This window comes from Rhinoderma darwinii, chromosome 1 (assembly GCF_050947455.1).
Source record: "Rhinoderma darwinii isolate aRhiDar2 chromosome 1, aRhiDar2.hap1, whole genome shotgun sequence".
NCBI lineage: Eukaryota > Metazoa > Chordata > Amphibia > Anura > Rhinodermatidae > Rhinoderma > Rhinoderma darwinii.
Window position 1 is genome coordinate 173,533,527 of NC_134687.1, and position 26,221 is coordinate 173,559,747.

At 40.0% G+C, this 26,221-nt stretch overlaps 1 protein-coding gene across 1 annotated transcript in view; it reads left to right on the plus strand.

Annotated features, from left to right (window-relative positions):
• The window catches only part of TBCK (TBC1 domain containing kinase), a 297,578-nt gene that overhangs the window by 103,710 nt on the left and 167,647 nt on the right, over window positions 1-26,221 (plus strand). The window contains exon 21 of the mRNA XM_075860593.1: window positions 16,065-16,101. Within this exon, the coding sequence (XP_075716708.1) occupies window positions 16,065-16,101 (37 nt within the window). The remainder of the gene's footprint in view (window positions 1-16,064; window positions 16,102-26,221) is intronic.

Genomic DNA, 26,221 nt, shown 5'->3' on the forward strand with positions numbered 1-26,221 from the left:
CCACTTTCTCTAACATTTGATATGTCTGACCGTGTGCAACACTTCCATCACTTCTAAACTGCAATCCTACTGTAGGGGTCAAAGTAGACGCAAATCTGCTATTTAATACTTGCATTCGGTCACTTGTTAAAATATTCCGACTTAAAATTATATGGCATATTTTACCTTATCTTTTAACACCGTAGTGACTTCCGACGTTACCCCATACACAGCGGATGCTGGCTGTTTTCAAACAGCTGACACGTACATGTAAGAACCCGGATAGGAGCTCATTACGATCCCGGCCGTTCAATCCCTCTGATGGCGGGGTCAATTGTGACCACAGCATCTGAGCTGTTTGACAGAGGAAGGAGGCTCACTTTGTCCCCTAATCAGCCACCGATTGGTTGCCATGGCAGACAGAGGCCTATCGAAGGCCTCCAGGTTTGCCATCGGTGCCCTACTATTAAGCCTTGCTAGAGGTTAGGCTTAATAGCAGGGCACAGATAAAGGCAATACACTTCAATACATAAGTATTGCAGTGTATTGCATGAGCTATCTAATGATCGCATCGTAAACTCCCCTAGGGGTATTAAGAAAAAGTTTAAAAAAAGTTTAATTTTTTGGGGGGGTTTTTAAATAAAAATTCCCATTTTTTTTTACAAAAAGTTATGTAAGCACTATAAAAATAAAGTCATGGCTCTTAGAATATGGCAACAAAATCCTTTCTTTAACAGTTTTTTCTTTGTTAAAGTAGTTCATAATAAAAAAAAAACCTATATAAATTTGGTATCGCTGTAGTGCTATTGACCCGCAGTATAAGGTTAACATGTGGTTTGTACAGTACCGCGAACGCCGTAAGAATGAAACCCAACAAGAATCGCTGTTTTTTTCCCATTCCACCTCACAAAGAATATTTTTTTACGTTTTCCAGTACATTCTATGGCGCATTAAAGGATACCATTAAAAACTACAACACGTCCCTAAAAAAAACAAGCCCTCGTATGGGGAAAAAAAAGTTATGGCTTTTGGAATGCGGCAATGAAAAAATGAAAATAGGCTATTTTGATCAAGATAAGTCCCACTCTAATTTGTAATCATGTTAGAATTCTTAACTACAACAATTCTTTACCCTTTTCAATATATATTGAAAAATTACTCATAGTTGGGCATATTGTAAACTGGGCAATGTTACAGTATGATTTATTTTTGTTTAGCATACGGTCAATAGGCCATTTTTTTTATTTATCTTTTTGGTTTTATGTTTTTGTTTTTTTTTGTATCTGATTCAAATACAACTTAAGATTCAATATATTCCTTGAAGGATTTGCTGGTGACTGGGGTGCTGCTATGTGGGTGTGATGTGAAAGATTATTTTCCACTTTACTGTGTATTTCTAGAATTAAGGCAAGGGGCATCATCCCTGCATCACAGTAATGTGATCACACATACGTTATTGCAATTCAGCTGGTCAAGGTTCTTGTGCAACCTGCTGCTGTAGAAAATGCGCTAATATAAAGGAGATTGTTTTCTCCTCAAACAAGATGGCCTGTGTCTGGTCATGGTAACCTATCAGCAAGCCGATAATAGGGCCTGAACTTGATTTTCGTGCTTGAGCAGTAATCCGGTATCCGTAAAACCTGATTAATCTTTCATCACCCTAACGCAGTGTCTCACTCCAGGAAGGATTGCGTTTCCTGGCAACCTTCCACTTGCTCTGGGTCAGCAAGAAGCTCTCGGAATACAGAATGTGTCTAAAGCTGCAAACATTCTCGTTTTAGGATGCTGACCTCCCTGTTTGCTAGAAAGGCAGCATTATTTTACCCTTGTATATTTCTTTAGTATTTAGTATGCTTATATTACCTTTTTTCTTGTTATCTTATATTATTCTATATTATTTAAATTCTGCATAGTCCGTATACCTTACTTACTATAACATGTGTAAAGCAGAGAAGGGGCACTACTTCATAGGTATATTGAATAAAATCTACTTCATTGTAATTTGAGTTTTGCAGATCCACCTCCTTTACTTCCTGAATGATTGATATTACCTTTTCCGCAGCACTAATTTTTAATGGGTTATTGTGAATATATAAAAGCTACAGATGATCATCTCAATCTGGAAACTTGATTCCACTGCATTTTATATTTATCTTCGCTCAATATTTCAACCTTGTTCAACAGTTAGGGTGGTCAGAGACCGTCCCTAAACCAAATAACTCTGGTGACTAGTGATAATAACTTTTTTTTTTTTTTTTTTTTTTTTTATTTCAAATTTTTTTTATTTTCAAGAAAATAAATGGGGATACAGAAAAAGAAAAAAGGGGTGACATGGGTACAGAAAAAGCCCACGAGGGCTGGACATTTCAACCTTTATTCTACAACAATAAGTACATATACAATCAAGGTCCTCTCTGCATAGCCCGATCCATGTGCAACGAGCCTGAACATATCAAGAGAAGACTGTCAACGTTACGCCCTCATCCGCCCCTCCATACCCACATCAGTAGTAATTCTCAGTAACAATAGATCCAAATGGGAAATTAAACGAAAGGTAGACAGAGTAAAAAAGCAAAAGCGAAAAAACTAGGTGGGGGGGAGGTGAGGAGAGGGCGGGGGGGGGGGAAGGGTATAGGGAAGTCTTAAGAGGGAGAGGGGAAGATGTTCTCCCCCCACTCCCTCCCCCACAGCACATCACAGACCAGAGAGAACTCAAAAGCTCCCTGAATCTCCACCAATCTGTTCACCCACAGCCCTCTTATATCTGTCCGACTTGCAGAAGTCGAACCAGTAGTACCAAGTTTTCTGAAATTGCGTTGCTCGTTCAGGTGTAGAGTGGAGCAACTCCTCCGTTCTCCGAATTTCGTGGATGCGCTCCAGCCATTGTCTAATCACTGGAGGCTCAGAGGACCTCCAACCCACCGGGATACATGCCTTAGCTGCATTCAACAAATGTCTCACTAGCATCTTCCTGTAACGCCCCACAGGAATATCGTGGTGATGCAGCAAAATCCAAGCCGGGTCATCTCCCAACGAGATTCCTGTGATCACCAAAATGATCTCTTGTACCTCTGCCCAGTAAGTGCGGAGATTCTCACAACTCCAGAATATATGCAAAAGTGTTCCCTCTTCTCTGCCGCATCTCCAACATAAGGAAGAAACCTCCGGGAACATTTTATGTAATACATGTGGAACTCTGTACCATCGGGATAGTATTTTAAAACTAGTTTCCTGATAGGCATTACTAATAGACGCCTTATGCGTGAGGAGCATGATCTTTTCCCTTTGCTCTCGAGTTAGTGTAATCTGAAGATCTCTTTCCCACTTCGTGATATAGTGATAATAACTTTTACCCATTTTTAGAGTGGTGAACATCATCCTTTTTATAGAAAATGAAAGGTTAATATCATCACAAGCATAATTTACAAGAAAACGTCCTTGTGCATTATCAGGTGATTTTAATCATTGAAAGCGCTTATCTTCCCCTCTCCATTTCTGGTTGTTGAACTAATCCATTTGGAAAATAGAACATTTGGTGTACATGTAGCATAATTAGTAAAGAGGATCTGCCATAGGATTTTTTGGAATTTTGAGGTCATGTCTAAATTGTTGGTTTTCCCAAAATACACCTAGACATGCATGCAAAATTCATAAACGACAAGTAGAAATGCTGGATTAACTCTCTACCAACTCTTATCTCTTTTGCGATCCTTGCCGTGCATGCAGTGGCAGATTGAGTAGACCTGGGTGTTTCCCAACCTTGGGCCCCCCCTCTCCACCGCCGCCCTGCCACACCGTGTCTATGGTCAACAACACCTGTTACGGTGTTACGATTCCCTTTTGTCAAAGGCCTGTGTCCATAAATACTGACAGTCTCCAACCATCGCTGACAATATAACACTGTGTAGGGACACATCCTCCTGACAATGGGAATGGTAACACCTATTTGTCTATTAGTCCTGGACTACACAAAGACTTTCTAGAATACAAGGATTGCCTAGAACAGGCATGTCAGTAGAGGTGACAGATTCTCTATAAATCAAGTGACTCACAGGTGACGTCTTCTCTTTTTTCTTTGTTAGAAAAGGCTTCCGTCTTGCCACCCTACCCCACAGCCCAGACATATGAAGAATACAGGAGATTGTTGTCACATGCACTACACAACCAGTACCTGCCAGAAAGTCCTGCAGCTGCTTTAATGTTTCTGTAGGCCTCTTGTTGCCTCCCGGACCAATTTTCGTCTTGTCTTTTCATCAAGTTTTGAGGGACGTCCTGTTCTTGGTAATGTCACTGTTGTGCCAAATGTAATCCTCTTCTTGATGACAGTCTTCACTGTGTTCCATGGTATATCTAATGCCTTGGAAATTCTTTAGTACACTTCTCCTGACTGATGCCTTTCAACAATCACATCCCTTTGATGTGTTGTAAGCTCTTTATGAACCATGGCTTTTGCTGTCACATGCAACAAAGAAATTGTCAGGAAAATCCTTATAGAACATCTGAACTTTATATGGGGTTACTCAGAATTACTTTAAATAATGGCAGCTGTGTACTGACTACTATTTAAGGCTAGATTCACATGAGCGTTGCGCACCTGGGACGTGAAAAACGGACATTTTTATGTCTGAGTTGCATCCGTGCTTTTCCCTGCGGGATGCGTTGTCACGCATTACGGATAGACTAGAGTCTATGGAGGGATGCGTGAAGTGCAAAAAGATAGGACATGTCCTATTTTCTCATGGACCCTTGACACTGTACATTGAAACAATGACAGTGTGAACAGCCCCATTGAATGACATAGGTCCGTGTGACGGCCGTTGTTTTAACGACCGGCATACTGACGTATTACACGTTCGTGTGAATAAGGCTGAGCATGAGTTTAAATGTGATTATGAACACAACCACTACGCAATTATAAGAGGGTGTTCACACTTATGCAACCACATTATTGTAGTTTTGTTATTTTTCATTTTTCCCCTCTAAATGATTTCAGTTTGTTTTTCAATGGAATGATACAGATTATGGATCACATTAAAGGTGGAAAAATTTCTTAAATTAATAAATAAAAGCAGCTTGACATTACGTGAAGGTCCAGCTAGGCATAATTCCATAAAAAAATATATTTATTTCTTCATATTAATATGTAACCCCAAAACTGAGACACTTACGCATTTCAAGGTCAACAACCCTTAAGAATATACATTCTATGACTAAGTAAGACTCCAGGCTTGTGTAATTTTTCTACGTGTACTCAGCACTTCTACACTGTTTCCACCTCCTGCTCTATTTTGGAATATTCGCTATATAACATTTTTATTTTTAAGATTTGGTTTTCAGAGATTTCTCATTACACGAACTGCGTAATTCGACAATCTTGAATTTTTGGCAAATTTTACCACCTTTAGTTGCACATTAATAAAAGTGAATGTGAAACCAATGTTCCTTGGTTGCCATTCTTTTATGTCACTCTGTGTGTTGCATGTGTGGCCTCAATATACAAGTGACAATTTAAAAAAAAATCAGCTTGCACAAGCTACACAGGATTAGTTTAGCAATGTAAAGGCCTTTTAATATGAAGTAATGAGAGAGGGGCCATATTATAAGACCACACTCTTTCCTTCTCTTCCCTTCCCTAAATCATAGACCTTTTAATATACCAGAACACCAAAAGATCTTAAAGAGCCTCTGTCACCAGATTTTGCAACCCCTATCTCCTATTGCAGCAGATCGGCGCTGCAATGTAGATAACAGTAACGTTTTTTTTTTTTCAAACAAGCATTTTTGGCCAAGTTATGACCATTTTTATATTTATGCAAATGAGGCTTTCTAAAGTACAACTGGGCATGTTTAAAGTTAAAGTACAAGTGGGCGTGTATTGTGTGCGTACATCTGGGCGTTTTTACTTCTTTTACTAGCTGGGCGTTGTGAATAGAAGTGTATGATGCTGACGAATAAGCATCATCCACTTCTCTTCGTTACCACCCAGCTTCTGGCAGTGCACAGACACACAGCGTGTTCTCGAGAGATCACGCTGTGACGTCACTTCCTGCCCCAGGTCCTGCATCGTGTCAGACGAGCGAGGACATATCGGCACCAGAGGCTACATTTGATTCTGCAGCAGCATCGGCGTTTGCAGGTAAGTCGATGTAGCTACTTACCTGCAAACACTGATGCTGCTGCAGAATCAACTGTAGCCTCTGGTGCCGATGTGTCCTCGCCCGTTCGACACGATGCAGGACCTGGGGCAGGAAGTGAGTGACATCACAGCGTGATCTCTCGAGAACACGCTGTGTGTCTGTGCACTGCCAGAAGCTGGGCGTTGTGAAGAGAAGTGGATGATGCCGATTCGTCAGTATCATACACTTCTGTTCACAACGCCCAGCTAGTAAAACAAGTAAAAACGCCCGATGTACACACACAATACACGCCCAGTTGTACTTTTACTTTAAACACGCCCAGTTGTACTTTAGAAAACCTCATTTGCATAAATATAAAAATGGTCATAACTTGGCCAAAAATGCTCGTTTTAAAAAAAAAAAAAAAAGTTACTCTTATCTACATTGCAGCGCCGATCTGCGGCAATAGGAGATAGGGGTTGCAAAATCTGGTGACAGAGCCTCTTTAAAGTAGTCCTAGATATCAGATGATAAGAGATGTTACCTCCAAATAGCTTGTCTATTAGCATGCATACCCAAAAGGCAGGCGGGTTAAACACATACAGTTTTAATTCCCATTAAATTGGTCGGTATAAAAAAAAAAAAGTCGTTAGTTGGCAAGACTGTTCTGGGGCACTCCTAGACAGACTAGCGACCAATAAAATTATGGATTAAGCTATCTGATATGTATGGGTTCTCTATCTACTGCTCTTCCCTATCTTCTTAATTGTGATAACAGGAATATGATGGGATATAAATACCCCGGGAAGGTTAATCTGACAAAGATTAAGAGAAAAATAATACCAAGTAATAAAAAAAAGTATTATTATGGATTCTCAAGATGCACAGTAGACAGCATAAAAAATGGCCGAGCAGCACAAAATGTGCCATGATGTGTTTGACTAAGAATGTACCACATCACGTATACCCTCAGGATCTGGATGTACACTTGCTTCAAGCCACTGCTGAGAATAACAGCCATTTATCCCATGGGGATATGTTCTTATTCATGTTCTATCGCACAGGCTGTAAACTGCAGTGAAGCGATGCTGAATTGTGACACTGAGAAGATTTTAATTAATTTAGTGAATTTCTTTTTTTTTTTATGTGACATTTTCTTTTTTAATGCTTTTTAATTATCAGTGTGTTATACCTTCTTATTTATATAGATACAATATGTGGACACCTGAAAATCGCACCTGCGCGTATTTGTTGAACATCTTATTCTAAACCACGGCCACTAATCTGGAGTTGACGCTCTTTTGCTGCATTTTAAGCTGGCGTGTTAGCGGTAGCCATTCCAAAGGTGTTCAGTGAGGTGGTCTTGACGCGGAGACACTGTCATGCTGAAACAGAAAGCAAACTTTTGTAAACGGTGACCACAATATTGGAAACAAAATTCTCTTGAATGTCACTTAGTGCTATATTATTCTTCGTTGCTTCATTGGAACTAAGGGGCACAGCCCTAAGCATATACATTTTGTACATAAAGGGCCTTCATGCAGGGCCAGCTTTAGGGGTACAGAATGTATCGGCTCCCACCACTGATGACCTGGCACCGGAGGCTTGTGATCACCACAAATTTTAATATGAATTGTATAGCAATATTCTTTAGACATTGTATAGAACTGTTATTCGATTACTTTATATAGAGCGCTGGTATTTGGTCACTGTATGTTGGTATTATTTAAGCACTGTATGGTGGTATTTACTTAGGCATTATGTGCCACTGCTACGTAGGCAATGTGCAGTATATTATTTTTGCAGTATACTGTGTGGTGGTGGTGGCGGCACTGTAAAACATTGTTGTAAAGTATTACTCGGCCAGCGTATGGCACTGTTACAGTATTTGGGCGCCATACTGTATAGGATTTATAATTAGGCGTTCTGTGGTATGGTTATTTGATCACTCTGCTAGTACACCACTTTGGGGCAGGAGGGGGAGGGGCAACTGAAAGTCCCACGCAAGGCAGTCCCTGCCTTCATGTATCAGAACTGTGTCAGAAAAAGGTGCCCCATTACCCATAACAACCAATCAGATTTCAGCTTTCATTTCCTAAAATACGTTTGGAATTGTTGGTAGACAACAAGGACACTTCTAATATGCGCATGACTACAACCATTGGAGCGTTGGCTACTATGGGTCCCATAAACTGAGGGGGGCACACTCAAGTGCAGGAATGTAGTTTTCCTTTTTATGGGGGGAAAACCACAATGGTGACTTTGTGCTCTACTATATGTAGAAGATGTGATATATGACACTACTAACCATCCTAGTAAATAAAGACAACGATGGGCAACGCAGATGATTACGTTTTGGCTGCCGGAAATATGGCATATATCAATGCAGCATCAGATATATTGCAAGCAGATCAAAAAATGGCAGCCCGTGTAAATGAAGATAAATGCATCCTTGTGTTGGAAACGTCCATCTGATACACCACGCGTATCGCCGCCGCCGCCGCCTTAAACTAGTGGCACAAAGACTTTAAAAACACTGGTATGGGGATTGACTTGCGTAGATCCTCTATGTGGAAATGGTATGCATAGTATAAAAAAAGTTAAAACTGATCTTCTATTTATCCGTTCCCTTTTTTTACCTTCTTGTTAAAATGTGCAGGTTTAAGGTTTCTATTCTACATTGAAGACAATCTCTATTATTATTTCCAGCCATTGTCTGCTGCTTCTTTCCATCAATAGGATCTGTAACGAACATCCGTAACATGTTTCTTGTAACAGAATAGATTAAGCTTACTGTGGTAGGAAAAAAAAGCATCAAAACCTGGTTTGATGTAACGTATGGGCTGCATGCTTTTCATTCCAGCTGCCGAGCTTTTAGATGCATCCAATTTACACCCTGTTATAGGTCAGCGAGCACAGATACAGAAAGAGCATACGAAAGTGTGTCCAACGCCAGCTGAGACCATTGCTGAGCTGTAACACTGCCCAGCTGATGAGGAGGAGAATTCTCATCAGTTTCTTCACCTATTTGAAAGACTGTAATAATTTTATGATGGATAGATGCATGGATGGATAGATAGATTAGGTAGATTGACATTCTATCTATCTATTGTAGAAGTCTAACTAGACAGACCAGTAGATTGATATTCTGAAAGCTTAGGTAGATTGAAAGACTAATGATAGAGGATATTAGGGCAATATATTAATAGATTAGATATGAGAGATAGATATGAGATAGATAGATAGATAGATAGATAGATAGATAGAGAGAGATAGAGATGAGCGAGAGATATGAGATGGATAGATATGAGCGATAGATAGATATGAGAGATAGATATGAGATGAGAGAGAGATATGAGATGGATAGATATGAGCGATAGATAGATATGAGATGAATATATAGATATTAGATAGATAGTGGGATATATAGCTAGATATGAGATAGATGGATAGTGGGAAAGATAGATAGATATGAGAGATAGATATGAAATGAGAGAGAGATAGAGATGAGCGAGAGATATGAGATGGATAGATATGAGCGATAGATAGATATGAGAGATAGATATGAGATGAGAGAGAGATAGAGATGAGCGAGAGATATGAGATGGATAGATATGAGCGATAGATAGATATGAGAGATAGATAGATATGAGATGAATATATAGATATTAGATAGATAGTGGGATATATAGCTAGATATGAGATAGATGGATAGTGGGAAAGATAGATAGATATGAGAGATAGATATGAGATGAGAGAGATATAGAGATGAGCGAGAGATATGAGATGGATAGATATGAGCGATAGATAGATATGAGAGATAGATATGAGATGAATATATAGATATTAGATAGATAGTGGGATATATAGCTAGATATGAGATAGATGGATAGTGGGAAAGATAGATAGAGATAAATAGATGGATAAACAGGAGATAGATAGATAGATAGATAGATATGAGAGAGAAATAGATATGAGAGAGAAATAGATATGAGATGGATAAAGTAGACAGAAGGGTAGGTTGCCAGACAAAACGATTAGGTCGATTTGAAAGGCTAATAAATCGAATAGATAGGTAGTGAGTGATGAGATAGGCAAATAGACTGAGAGATAGATATGAAAGCAAGATTTTTTGATAGATATAAAAAAGATGGATACGTATATGAGATAACTAGACAGATTTCTATCTAGATAGATAGAAATAGACAGGCATAGAAACCAAACCAAAATATAGATGGATGTATATGAGAGCGATTTTAGATGAGATAACTAGACATATAGGTAGATTGACGGATTAATATATTAGATAGACAGATTTGAGAGCCACATATAGATGGACTTATAGGACAGATTTTAGATAGATATGAGAGAGATATTAGATTGATCTAAAACAGAGCAAGATAGATAGATATGAGAGAAATATATATGAGACAGATGAATATTCCTGTATCCCAATTCCATGGATGAGACATAAGTGAACAGTGCCCATCCCCCATTCTCCAGACCTCAGTGCTTTTATACCAGATGCTATAATAAAACATTAGGGCACTACACCATTTTACCAACAATTTCTATAACAAAATATAGTACCCCCTTTCAAATTTTGACCCTGAATTTTTATTGATTGTATCCTAATGTATTTTATTTTGTGATGTCTTTCAGGATTGTGCATGCCATAGGGACGTAAGGAAAAGATAAAATATTTCTCAAATAATCATTTACCTTTCTCTGCTACTAGGGGGCACTGTGGGACAGTTAAAACATTTCTGTTTTATTATAGAAAATAAAAAAGGAAATCTTTTTAAAGAGACCCATTCCACAGTCACGTTTTTAATCAATTCCCACCACTATATATATTTTTTAATGTTATAGCAGGTATTCTGTAGTAAAACATTTCTTTTAAAACTATTTCAGAGTTTTACAGTATATAGTATTTCAAATAAGTAGACAATTATTATTTTAATTTTGAGCCAATTTTTCAACAGTCTCACTTATATCAAGTAGAAATATATATCAATTGATATCAAAAGTCGGTCATATGTTTTGTGTTACAGCCATATTTGAGGCGGAATTGACGGCGTTCCACCATCTAATTTTTATTTATTTTTTTTTGTTACATTTTTTCTTCATTTTCTAGTACACATAGAGAGACCGTTTAATGTAAAGATGTCCATACGCATAGCTTTGTTCACTGGCACCTGCTCATAGGGGGAGGGAGACGTTTGGCTCCCAGACACCTTTTAGTACGTCTTCCCTAAGGGGGAAACAGAAGATCAAACAAATAAAAATCCAATCTGTTTTATGCTGGTTTCCCCTAAAGAGAGTCGGGGGATGGATGAAATCTGCAGGTTCCGCCAATTTTAAGTTTACAATCAGCACAGAGTACTAGCATGACACTAAAAACTTGAAATAGTTACACATGCAATATTACGTTATACAATCTTTTAAATATCCTAAAACTTAAGAATATTAAAATGACAAATAGCCGTATTGAGGAGCAAAATGAAGACCACTAAATGTCTCCTCAGGTTCCCAACATGGGACTGATCTGATGTGGAGAACAAGCTGACCCTTTATGAACTTGGCTCTGGAGTACTCTTGTGATGGGGTCCATCACTTAGGGATTTGCACTTTTTAAATAGTCTCGCTAGTCTCTAGAGCAGCACGGAAGAGATCGTTCTGCCATTGTGAAGTGGAACCCGCATTGTTAATGAATGCCACAGTGCAAAGCTGGCCGTACATTTCAGATAGCGTTCGACCGACAGCTATTCTTCCCGACTACCCCATACACAAGCACACTCAGCTCATGCGTGTATATGGGATAGAAGTTGAACACTCAGCATGTGTTCGACTCCCTGCAGCGCCACCTCATGGTAAATTAAACATTTCACAGTTCCTATTCAAATTAATAGGTAGTCCATGTAATACATGGACATGCTGGCTCATCCAGAGTGAGTGAGGCTTCTTTAGGCTGGGTTCACACACACTATTTACGGATCTAATTCGGGCGTTTTAGCCCCGAATTACGTCCGAAAATGCGGCTCAATAGCGTCGGCAAACATCTGCCCATTCTTATGATGTTCTGTTCCGATGGTCATTTTTTTTACGCCCCGCTGTCAAAAGGCGGGGCGTAAAAGAGGCGCCCGCGTCAAAGAAGTACCTGTCACTTCTTCAGACGTAAATGGAGCCGTTTACGTCCGTAATGGACGCAGCGAAAAGCGCCTCAACATGCCATTACGGCTGAAATTACGGTAATTTCAGCCGTAACGGACGCTGCCGTGTGAACATACCCTAACTGCAATTACGTCTGAAAATACGGATTTTCAGAAGTTTTTTGAGCAACTCGTGTTTTTCGCTGCGTTTTTTACGTCCGTTTTTGGAGCTGTTTTCATTGGAGTCTATAGAAAACGGCTCCAAAAACGTCCAAAGAAGTGCCCTGCACTTCTTTGACGAGGCAGTCATTTTACGCGTCGTCGTTTGACAGCTGTCAAACGACGACGCGTAAATTACAGGTCGTCGGCACAGTACGTCGGCAAACCCATTCAAATGAATGGGCAGATGTTTGCAGACGTATTGGAGCCGTATTTTCAGGCGTAAATCGAGGCATAATACGCCTCGTTTATTCCTGAAAATAGGTCGTGTGAACCCAGCCTTACTTGACGCATAGATGGGGACCTACTTTCAGTCTTTAGAATTTTCTAATGGGCTATTTGAAAATAGGTTTTCTAGGGCCCTGTTCACACACCGTTCTTTGCCGCTGTTTTTGACGAGAAAACAGCGGCGGAAACCATGCCAAAAAATTTCAGAAAACGCCTCCCATTGATTTCAATAGGAGGTGGAGGCATGTTTTTTTTTTTCCTGCAAGCATTTGTTTTCCGTGGGAAAAAGAAGCATCATGCTCCTTCTTCAGGCGTTTCCGTCTCTGACCTCCCATTGACATCAATGGGAGGCAGAGAAAGCGGTTTTCGTGGTGTTATTTGCCCGCGACGCTCAATGGCCGTGGCCGAAACACTAAAACATTGCAGAAAATGCAGGCAGGTCAAAATCTGCTTTTGAGGCATATTTTTCCGCCTGCAAAAAAACTCGGTGTAAACAGGGCCTAAACCAGACAACCACTTTAAATGTTTTTCAGAAAAATTCCACAATTAACAAACCTTGGTTGTTTTAGGTGGAATACTAGTCTGTTGCTAGAGATCCTGCAACAGAGAAGGTTGGGGGGGGGTACAAAATAATTGTCCAGTTTAACTTAACGTTGTTCGCATATGGCAAGGTTGCAACCATAAAGAGAGACTTGAAGATGCTTGTGGCACCATCAAAGATTTCTACGTATAGTTCTCATAGGTCTGCACATTTTTAAGCCTGCGTATTGTTGTACCGCAGGTCCAGGAGTAAGTTTTATATGAACAACCCAAAAAAAACACGCAAAAAACACTCTCATTAGAGTAACTTCTGTATTAATAGACCATGTGTCTTCTGTGTCATTCTTTTTTTATTTTGTACAGTATTTCCCGCTGTGCTGAAAACATAACTTTGCTGGCAGAACAATGTAACATATTACATACAGTTAAATAATATATGTTTGTGAGTCTGAATCTTGCGGATTCCTGGGAACGTTCATCCTTGGAGCCGCTCACAGTTGTATAGTGATCTAGAAAGTAACAGTATATTACAGAATTGTTAATATTGCATTTCCCTAATATAATTTTTTTAAAGTGTAACTAAACGTTTAACAAACTTCCGACATGTCATAGTGACATGTCAGAAGTTTGGATTGGTGGGGGTCCGAGCACTGGCACCCCGACCAATCCCTAAAACAAAGCGGCAGAAGTGCTCGTGTGAGCGATCAGCCACTTAAGATTCTGTTCAGCTTTTTCCGGAAAGCCGCTGTATCGGAGTACGGGCTCATAGACTTTCTATTGAGTCCGTCCTCCGATACATTGATTTCCGGATAAAGCCGAACAGACACGAAGCAGCTGAGCGCTCACACGAGTGATTCAGCTGCTTCGTTTTAGTTATTGGTGGGGGTTTCCGTGCTCGGACCCCACCAATCCAAACTTCTGACATGTCACAAACTTCTGACATGTCACTACACATTAAGGGCCGATCTGGGCATGACATTTAATTGAATTGTGAAGTCACAGTTTCCTGAAGAATATGGTAGATAACCATGTTACTCCAGGTCCTCAATATTTAATACTTCCTAGAAATAGTTTTACATAATAGCAATATGTCTAAGATCCACTCACTCATAACCGTGCTCAGATTTTTAACTTGCAGACCCTTGACCTATTCTCTAATAGAAAGAGTCTCACAGACAAGCTGATCTTGTACAACAGTTCTCTATTTAGTAAAAAAAGATCAAAAGAAACTCTTAGCCTCCATATCTGCTGCCCATGTATTCTTTTATGTCATTCGATGATATTTTTTTTCATGTACATGTGAATTGGCTTTTTGTTTTCAAACTTAAGTGGCAGTATATGGTTCAAGGCTTCCATTATCCATCAACCCACAAGTATTCTCCAAAACTCTTGTAAGCTGTGATCCCTTGATGATGATCAGCAGAGTGTGTGACCTGCGATCATTCACTTAGTGTGTTTGTGGTAGAGCCACAATGCACTTGACTCACTTCCACTACACGGACTATTGAACTATGTTTCCTCTACATTGTAGGCTGGTTGGTTCATAAACTCTGTTCCTTTTTTTTAATCTTTCAGTAAACTTCTATATCCCTTCCCCCTTACCAAGATAACAAATGCCACTGTATGATTTCCAGAAACTTACGGTCATTTCTGTTAATCCCTCAAATGGTTATTCTCATCACAAAAGTGGTGGCAAATAGCTTGGATCTGGCGGGACCCCACCGATCCTGAGAATGAATGGGCCACTGCACTTTTCCAGCGCTGTGTCCCTTTTAAGGTTTTTTTCAGCAAGTGGCCAGAAGCACCGCTATGAAGGGGACTGCAGCACGGACCAATTTACTTGAATGGAGCTGTGCTGCAGTACGCTGCACTGTGCAGGGAAATGGGATATCACTGTGCAGGGAAACACTCCTTTATTCTCAGCATTGGCGGGGGTGCTGGCAGTAAGGGCACGTCGTTCTGTTTAAAGGGCTATAACCATCAGATATGAATATCCGCTCTTTAATGCTGACCTGTATAAGCTGGAGGCGTTCCTCTGTCTTTCCCCACCCTCCCCCCTATGATGACAGGTTTTTCCCAATATACAGGGATAGGGAGAAATCGGTTTATCATGGGGTGAAAGGTAAGGCCAGACCGATCGTGGTCGCCCAACAGTACCTTCTCTGTAAGCTTGGTCAGTAACGCGGTTCGTGTGCTGGACTTTACAGAATATTTTTATTTTAACAGCAGAGTCTTTTTTTATTTTTTTTTATTTTTTTTACTTCGACTTCGTAGAACTTTTCCTACTTTATGCTGCTCCAAGATAGGACAACATCAAGGAGCTTACAGGTTCTCCTTAGATTTAAAGACTCAAAGCATTATAATTATGGAGTCTTCCTATGCCATCAACTCTTAGTTACTTCTGTATCCGGGAAAGCTTGGTTACAATCCTCATGGGTACCATTACAACTCCTACTGGCAGCTTTAACTGTCACCCAGATTCCCTGCCTACTAGAGCGTAAATCTGCCTGGGAGTGGGAGATGCATATGCATAACTAGGGAGAATTGCTATTCAGGAGTCTGGAAAAGCAAAGTGACGTCCCCTGGTGATTTTATTTCAGGGGGGAGTTATATAGTGTCCATACACACTTATAGACTTGTAGACACACTTGAAACTTTTTCTTTAAATAAGTTCACATTAAGTTTTATTAGTTTTTACTTAAAAGTGATCCCTCCATTTGTGGGTTCTATGTATCGTATTTGCGACAATGACATTACTCACTGCCGAAGGGTTTTGTTTCTTTCAAGAACAGATTGTTCCCACATTGATTGCATCTTCATTGTCTTTCAGCTCTACGCTATTCCGTGGTTCCTCACAATGTTCACACGTAAGTCCCAGTCTTTCTATTTTTTTTTTGTGTTCTATTTTATTGCTTTACGTCACATTTTTTTGTTCTCGTCTACAAGCATTCTTGACATTTGTATTGCATTATTCTTCGGTTTGTCGTGTTTGCTGATCACAGATATTAAATGCCAGCAGACACTGATTTGATGCCATGTATAGCACACCCTAGGCAGACATAAATGGGTTAAAAGACTGTAGACCGATCAGAAGCAGATATGTCATTGAAACTGAGAGGTAGATTGTTGAGGAAAATGAATACGCTGAGTCTTTGTGGAATGGGAAGACTTTGGAGTAATATGAGTTCAATCAAGGTGGAAGATTAAAACCTACAAGGCCAAATTCATGCCTGCTGATGTGGCTGTTTCTTAGAGAATGTTTCTTGTCTTATAACTCTACTAGTTTCTCATACCAAGAGCAGGTCGAATGAAGAACTCTTGTCAGGTTTGATTAAACAATTAATGGCCAGATGCGAGAATTGCTTGCATCATCCAAGCAGGAGCAGAATTTGCAAGTAAATCACGCTGCTTTTGACAGTGCCAGAACAAGAAGAGGATCTTCTCATTTAACACTAGCCAAAACTCACTTTAGAAAGCAATTTGCACTTCTCTGAAACACTTGAAATGAAAATCCTTCTTTAATAGGTTAAATAAAAATCAAGACAAATACCTCCCAGTTGTAATTACGAGTCTTTTGGAAGTGAATACGTTTGCTCAGTCCTGAAGAGGACACTGGTGCTGTAATAATAATCTTTTTAAGATGTTGGCATATCTTGTTATGTAAAGTGGCCAGCTACAGCCAGAGGGGCTTAACACTTCCTTAAGTCCACTTAACGGACCATATGCATTGTAGAAGTGTCCATGGACATTCTTTATTTCGTCAATCACGGTAATTTAAAGTGGGTTTCCTATTACAGACACGTCATTAGTCATTTTGGCAGGGGTCCATCAGTTGGTGACTCTTGTTGTGAAGGAAGGGTTGCGTACTTGGTTTTCATGGATAGGTGACCGCACATGACCGGCCATCGTTACTCAGATTAATGACTTTTCTATAATTGGCATATTCTTCATGATATATTAAGGCTAGAGGAATTTTCCCATAGCCCTAAAACTAATTGTACGACAAATTGTAGTGGTCGTTGCAACCAAACAGAAAATTGACTATCTCTGTAAGTAAAGAAACAAAGACTTATTTTGGGTGGTTATGTGTGTCATTTTCTCTAGTCTGTGACTACACTAGCATATAATCACAGGTAGAATGTGTGTGTGTAGCCATAATCTAATAACCTAGCTAGATTGGTACTCCCCTAAAGTTTACTATATTCAAGAACGAAAGGAGGAATGGGGAAAGAGCAATATGTCTATCTCTTGGAATTTGTCCTTAACCCGTTAGTGGCCGCCCCATAGTGTTTTTACGGCGCCCACTAACGGGCTTTGTTCCGATGCAATAGCCTTTTTACGGCGCTGCATCGGAATAAATAAACCGAGCAGGGAGTAGTTAAATCTCCCTGCTCTCAGCTGCCAGAGGTAGCTGAGGACATCCCTGCTCTGACGGGTGAGATCGGTAACCGTATCGATCTCACCCGTTTAACCCCTCAGATGCAGCGCTCAATAGCGAGCACCGCATCTGAGTGGTTTTGGAGAGAGGGAGGGAGCTCCCTCTCTTCCACCGACACCTGGCAATAAGATCGCCGAGTGTCTGTGTCTCCGATAGCAGCCGGGGCCCTAATAAAGGCCCCCAGGTCTGCCTGTAGTGTATGCCTGCTAGGTCATGCCAGAGGCATGGCCTAGCAGAAGCCTGCCCGTTTTGCACAGACAGGCATAATACACTGCAATACAGAAGTATTGCAGTGTATTATAAATTCGATCGGAGGATCGCATAGTGAAGTCCCCTAGTGGGACTAGTAAAAAAGTTAAAAAAAAAGTTTAATAAAAATGTTTGTAAAAAAAGTGAAAACAAAAATGAAAAACCCACTTTTTCCCCTTACAAACTGCTTTATTATTAAAAAAACCAAAAATAAAGTAAAAAAAAGATACATACTTGGTATCGCCGCATCCATAATGACCCCAACTATAAAGTTATTACGTCATTTAACCCGCACGGTGAACGTCGTAAAAATAAAATAAAAAAACAATGCAAAAATTGCTGATTTCTTTGAATCCTGCCTTAAAAAAAATGTGATAAAAAGTGATCAAAAGGTCGCATCTACTCCAAAATGGCACCAATAAAAACTAGAAAGTCGTCGGGCAAATAAAAAAAGCCCTCATACAGCTGCATCGGCGAAAAAATTAAAAAGTTATTGCTCTTCAAATATGGAGACACAAAAACAAATAATTTTGAAAAAAAAGTAGTAAAACTTTCAAAATCTATATAAATTTGGTATCGTTGCAATCGCAACAACCCGCTGAATAAAGTTATTGTGTTTATATCACACGGTAAACGGCATAAATTTAGGACACAAAAAACTGTTGTGAAATTGCAGTTTTTTTTTCTCCCCCCCCCCCCCAAAACAAAGTTAATAAAAGTTATTCAATAAATTCTATGTACCCCAAATTGGTGCTATTAAAAAATACAACTTGTCCCGCAAAAAACAAGACCTTATACAGCTATGTCAACGCAAAAATAAAAAAGTTATAGCTCATTGAATGAGACGATGGAAAAACGTAAAAAATTACTTGGTCATTAAGGTCTAAAATAGGTTGGTCATTTAAGGGGTTAAAGGGGTTTTCCCATAATCAATATTTATCACCTATCCACAGAATAGGTGATAAATATCTGATCAGTGGGGTCGGACCGCTCCACAATTACAAGAACAGGCAAACCTTGCCGTTCCGTGGAGCTCCATAGGAATAGCATGTTCAGCCCCTTCTCCGTTAATTTGTATGGGGCTGCCAAAGGTAGCACTCAGCAGCCCCAAAAAAATGAATTTAGCGATGGTCGAGCATACGCATTACTGCTCCATTTGTGTGTTAATTCAGCATGGCCATAGATACTAAATCGCATTCTTGATGTCATTTAGCTCAATTTAGCTGTCAATCACATAATTGTAACTTGGCTGCGCACTTCTTTCTAAGCAGCAGTATCAAAGTAGCTGGAAATGGTCAATGTGAACTGACAGAGTGCCAGAATTTTAAAGCTGTCCTGTATTGATTTAATTATAAATTACAAAACCAGCCCTATTTTTAAAAACAACCATCAGTCTATGTGATTTTGCTCATAATCATTAAGCTCTCTTTCATAATCATTTTTTGATAATTAATGAAAAATCTATTGAATAATGTTAATTAAATATATAAAATCCTGAACCATTACTATAGCTTAATCATTTAATTTTTTTTAAAGGGTTTCTACTTTCGAATATACTATATGTTTGAAGATCTGTGCTTGCAATCTGTGAATAGGGACATCCGTGTCAACATCCAGAGATCTTGAAAATGCTGTGGTTTCGAAACACATAGTATATTAGAAAGTTGTGGTCTCTCTACAGGTGTGTCCAGACAGAACCTTAATCGTGGGGTAATGGAAAAAAACAAAAACTTATTAAATAATACATTGTATTTAGTAGGCATTGCTAGAGTGCAGTGTCTCAAGATAGAATACACTAATTTACAACTTTGCTCTGTTTTGTCTTGCTAAATCAAGTAGTTTGTATATCAAGTGGAGTTACTAAACCGGATTGACTTGCTGTGTTCTTGTGTGGGATACTGTGTGTGATCTATGAATTGAGTGCTTTCTAATAGAAGTTTTGTAAAACTGACACAATTTAAAACCCTATTTTCCTTCTTAGCTTCTGTCCTACTGTGCAGCTGACTAGGGGGAGGGGTTAACTGCTCTCAGGTGGTATAAATTAGCCCTCAGGCCTCTGTTGAGCTTGCTCTGTTTTGGCTTGCTAAATCAAGTGGTTTGTAAATCAAGTGGAGTTACTAAACTTGAGTTAAAGAGGAGTTGAAGCCCCAGTAAGTACTCTTCTTTTCTTTTACAATAACAATTGTTCACAGTTTTTTTGTAACCGGATAATGGATAGCAAGATTGGAGGTTTTCTTCAGTGCACAGTTTGCCATATGTATGCACGACTGGAGCAGGAGTTCCAGGGTGAATACCTCTGTGGCAGATGTGAGCATGTTGTTCATCTGGAAGCTCGCATTAGAGATCTGGAGGAGCAAAATGCAACACTGAGGGGGCGATAGACAATCTTGAGCGGAGCATGCTGCTCACTGGGCAAGCAGTTAGTGGGGTAGAACTGGAGGGTGAAGACATGGGTCAGCAGGATCAGGCAAGTAGCTGGGTTAATGTATTTAGGGGCAGTAGAAAGGGGTCCAAGAAAAGGAAGGTCAATCCTGTTTCTTATATTCCAAGCAAAATTGCCATGTTGGGTGATGATACGAGGGTGTCAGTCTCATAAATGGCAACCCTAGTGGATACTAATCTCCCTAACAGCTGGGAGAACAGCCCAGCTAGTAGTCGGCGGGATGGTAATGCAGGTAAGGCAAGAAAATTGGTAGTTGTAGGGGATTCTATAATCCGGAAGACGGATAGAATAATTTGTCGCCAAAACCGCCTCAAATGAATGGTTTGCTGTCTTCCTGGTGCCAGGGTTCGGCATGTGGTGGAACGGGTAGATAAATTACTGGGAGGAGCTGGTGATGATCCAGCTGTCGTGGTCCATGTAGGTACCAACGACAGAATAAATGGTAGGTGGAGGAGCCTTAAGAATAATTTTAAAGAACTAGGCTACAAGCTGAAGGGAAGGACCTCCAAGGTAGTATTCTAAGGAATACTGCCTGTGCCATGCGCATCACAGGAAAGACTGCGGGAGCTCAGGGAGTTAAATGCATGGCTTAAGTCTTGGTGTAGCGAAGAAGGCTTTGGGTTACCAGAGCACTGGGCTGACTTTTCATTGGGGTACAAACTGTATTCTGCAGATGATTTGCACCTAAATGGAATGAGGTCTGCTGTGCTGGGGGAGAGAATTCTAGCTGGGGTGGCGGAGTATTTAAACTAGGGCTGAGGAGGGAGGTCAATGTAGAAAATAAAGGGGTAGTCAGGTTAGAGAGAGGTCAGACTATATTGGTGGGGGGAGAAACAGACTGTGTGGAGAGGACTAGACAACAGGGTAAGGAGATCCTTTTGTTACAAAACAGCAATGAAAATAAAAATGGCCAAATAATCAAATTTCTGATACCAAACGTGGCGATTTGAAATGCAAGTGAAAGTGTATGAACACAAATGCCAGAAGTCTAGAAAGCAAAATGGGGGAGCTGGAGGCCTTGGTACTGGAGGAATATATAGATATAGTTAGTGTTGCTGACACATGGCTAGACTCTTCTCATGACTGGGCTGTAAATCTACATGTTTTTACACGGTTTCCGAAAGACAGGACAAATAGGAAAGGCGGTGGTGTATGTCTGTATGTGAGAAGTGATATGAAGGTGAGTGTGAAAGAGACAATAGTGGATGAAGACTGGGAGGAGGTTGAAACCTTGTGGGTGGAATTGCAAAGGGAGGTAAACACTGAAAAAAATTACTTTTGGTGTAATCTATAGACCCCCAATATAACTGAGGAGATAGAAGGTCAAATATATAAACAAATGGATCAGGCTGCACAGGGGGGTACTGAAGTGATAATGGGAGATTTTAATTACCGGGATATTAATTGGTGTTATGGTTCGGCTTCAACTGCAAAGGGGAGACATTTCCTCAACCTGTTGCAGGAAAATTTTATGGGCCAGTTTGTGGAAGACCCGACTAGAGGTGAAGCTCTGTTGGATCTGGTCATTTCTAATAATGCAGAGCTTGTTGGGAATGTCAATGTTCGTGAAAACCTCGGTAACAGTGATCACAATATAGTTATATTTTACCTATACTGTAAAAAACAAACACGGACTGGAAGGGCAAAACCACTTAATTTTAAGAAGGCCAATTTCCCCAGGATGAGGGCTGCAATTCCGGATATAGACTGGGAAGAACTAATGTCAAATAATCGTACAAATGATAAATGGGAGATTTTAAAATCTACTTTGGGTAATTATAGTGCAAAATTTATTCCTATAGGTAACATGTATAAACGACTAAAATTAAACCCCACATGGCTTACACCTTCTGTAAAAAGGGCAATACATGACAAAAAAAGGGCATTTGAAAAATACAAATCTGAGGGTACAGCTGTAGCCTTTGTAAATTATAAAGAGCTTAATAAAATCTGTAAAAAGGTAATAAAATCAGCAAAAATACAAAATTAAAGGCAGGTAGCCAAGTATAGTAAAACAAATCCCCAAAAAATTCTTCAAGTATATAAATGCAAAAAAGCCAAGGTCTGAACATGTAGGACCCCTAGATAATGGTAATGGGGAGTTGGTCACAGGGGATCAAGGGAAGGCAGAGTTACTAAATGGGTTCTTCAGCTCTGTATATACAACAGAAGAAAGAGAAGCTGATATAGCCGGTGCCAGTGATGTTAACCCCTTAGTGACCACCAATATGCCTTAGGCTAGGCCAACGCCTTTTCACGTTGGCCTAGTCTAAGTCCTGCACGGGTCTCCCGTGCAGGCTGGAGCCGGGGCTCTGCTGTCTGGTGATAGCTGGGCTCCTGCTCCAACACCCGCGATTGAAGTTTACTTCGATCGCGGCCGTTTAACCTGTTAAATGCCTCTGTCAATAGCGACCGCGGCATTTAACTTGTTTACAGACGGAGTGAGCTCCCTCTGTCACCCATCGGCGGCCCGCAAATGCAATCGCGGGTCTCCGATGGTGTGTCATGGCAGCCGGGGGCTTGATAAAAGCCCCCAGGTCTGCCCTGGACATATGCCTATTAGGACGCGCCGGAGGCACGTCCTAATAGATTGCCTGTCAGATTTACACTGACAGGCAATAATGCTCTGGTATACGAAGTATACCAAAGCATTATAGCAGCGATCTGAAGATCGCACAGTAAAGTCCCCTAGTGGGACTAATAAAATAAGTCATAAATATGAAATTAAGATTAATAATAAAAATGACAGTAAAAAAAAAACTTTTCCCATAAAAAGTGTTTTTATTTAGTAAAAGTGTAAAAAAGAAAGAAAAGTACACATATGTGGTATCGCCACGACCGTAATGACTCAATTAATACAGTTAATATGTAATTTAAACCGCAAGGTGAACACCGTAAAAAAAAACTGCAAAAAACAATGGCGAAATTGCAATTTTTTTCCATCGCCCCCCAAAAAAGTCATAATAAAAATGAATCAATAAGTCCCATGCACCCCAAAACCATACCAATCAAAACTACGTCTCGTCCCGCAAAAAAACAAGCCCAAAAAATCACTACATTGATGGAAAAATAAAAAAGGTTCCGGCTGTTGGAAAGAAACGATGCAAAAACAAATTAATTTTAGTTCAAAAGTGTTTTTATTGTGCAAAAGTCGTAAAACATAAAAAACCTCTACATATGTGGTATCGCCGTAATCGTACCGACCCATTGAATAAAGGTAAGATGTTATTTACGCCGCACAGTGAACGGCGTCAATTTAAAAACGCATAGAACAATTGTGGAATTTCAGGTTTTTTTTATAATCCCCCCAAAAAAAGATAATAAAAGTTAATAAAAAAATTATATGTACCCAAAAATGGTGCTATTAAAAAGTACAACTAATCCCGAAAAAACAAGTCCTCATACAGCTATGTAGACGAAAAAATAATAAAGTTATAGCTCTTTGAATGCGACTATAGAAAAACAAATAAAATATCTTGGTCATTAGGGCCTAAAATTGGCTGGTCACTAAAGGGTTAATATATCCGTTCATATACTGAATTGGATAAATGTAGATCTGGTCCAAGCTAAATTAAATAAAATAAATGTACACAAGACCCCGGGACCAGATGGGGTACACCCTAGAGTTCTTAACCCCTTCCCGCTCCTGGACGTACTATTAGGTCATGGTAGCTGTATCGTTCACGCTCCATGACCTAATAGTACGTCTCGGGAGTAACGGCCGTTTCGGCCGTCCTCCCGACACATACAGGAGCTGTGACAGCTGCTGTCTCGTACAGCAGCTGTCCCAGCTCCTACAGCGGGGACCGATCGCTGTGTCCCCGCTGATTAACCCCTTAAAAGCCGCGTTCAATAGAGATCGCGGCTTTTTAGGGGTTAAGCTGCCATCGCCGGCCTGCTACACGATAGCGGCCGGCGATGGTGACTATGGCAACCGGACACCAAACAATGGCGTCCAGCTATGCCATAGACGGAAGCCTAGTGGGTCCTGACAACGTCAGGACCCACTATGCTTGCTGTCAGTGAGTAGCTGACAGCTCTAATACACTCCACTACGCATGTAGTGCAGTGTATTAGAATAGCGATCAGGGCCTCCTGCCCTCAAGTCCCCTAGTGGTACAAAGTAATAAAGTAAAAAAAAGATGTGTAAAAATAAGAAAATAAAAGTTTTAAAAGTATTAAAAGTCAAAATTCCCCTTTTTAACTTATCAGTCATTTATTATTAATAAAAATGTATAAACAAACAAATAAACTATACATAATTGGTATTGCCGTGTCCGTAACGGCCTGAACTACAAAATGATTTCGTTATTTATCCTGCACGGTGAACGCCGTAAAAGAAAATAATAATAAACCGTACCAAAATCACAATTGTTTGGTCACTTCACCTCCCAAAAAATTGAATAAAAAGAGATCAAAAAGTTGCATGTACCTAAAAATGGTACTGATCGAAACTACAGTTCGTTACGCAAAAAATAAGTCCTTGCACGGCTTTATTGATTGAAAACTAAAAAAGTTCTGGCGCTTAGAATAAGGTAACACAAAAAGTAAATGATATTTTACAAAACGGATTTTATTGTGCAAACGCCATAAGACATAAAAAAAACCTATAAACATCTGGTATCGCCATAATCGTATCGCCCCGCAGAATAAAGTGAATATTTCATTTATAGCGCACGGTGAACGCTGTAAAAAAAATAGAATAAAAAAACAATAGTAGAATTGCTGTTTTTTAGTCACCACGCCACCTAAAAATAGAATAAAAACTGATCAAAAAGCCGCATGCACCCCAAGAAAACTACAATGGATTCCTCAAGGGGTCTAGTTTCCATATTGGGGTCACTTTTGGGGGGTTTCCACTGTTTTGGCACCAAAAAACCTCTTCAAACCGAACATGGTGCCTAATAAAAAAGAGGCCTCAAAATCCACTAGGTCCTCCTTTGCTTCGGAGGCCGATGCTTCAGTCCATTACCGCACTAGGGCCACATGTGGGATATTTCTCAAAACTGCAGAATCTGGGTAAAAAGTATTAAGTTGCATTTCTCTGATAAAACCTTTTGTGTTATAAAAAAAATGGTATAAAGAGGATTTTCTGACAAAAAAAAAATGTCAATTTCACCTCTACATTGCTCTAAATTTCTGTGAAACACCTAAAGGGTTCATAAATTTTCTAAATGCTGTTGTGAATACTTTGAGGGGTCTAGTTTCTAAAATGGGGTGTTTGATAGGGGTTTCTAATATATGGGCCCCTCAAAGCAACTTCAGAACTGAACTGTAACCTAAAAAAATAAATAAATTAGGCAATACTTCGCTTCTTACATTATACTGATAATGAGCCGTGCCCACCCCGAGATGACCCCAGTTTTGACCGTTTGTATAAACGGAGTCCCCTATTAGACCGTTTCAGTGCCCGAGCATACATCCCCAAGAAGTGTATTTCTAAGTGTATTTCTATTTCTATTGGTACATTTTAAAGGGAGGGTTCAATTCCGCGAGTACCTGCCGGGTAAGAGGGCAAGGTATGGCGTGAAGATGTATAAGCTGTGAGAGAGTGCATCAGGGTATACATACAGATTTAGGATATATGAAGGAAAGGCCACCCCCCAAACCAGACTGCATCCTGAACTACAATAGGTACATGGGAGGGGTGGACTTGTCAGATCAAGTCCTGAAGCCCTACAGCGCCATGCGGTGTGGTATAAGAAGCTGGCCGTGAACATCATACCGATGGCTTTGTACAATGTGTACGTGCTACGTCGATGTGCAGGCCAGAGGGGAACTTTCCTGGAATTTCAAGAGGTGATTATCAAGAACCTAATCTTTAGGGACCAAGAAGGGGGGCGGGCACCCAGTACTT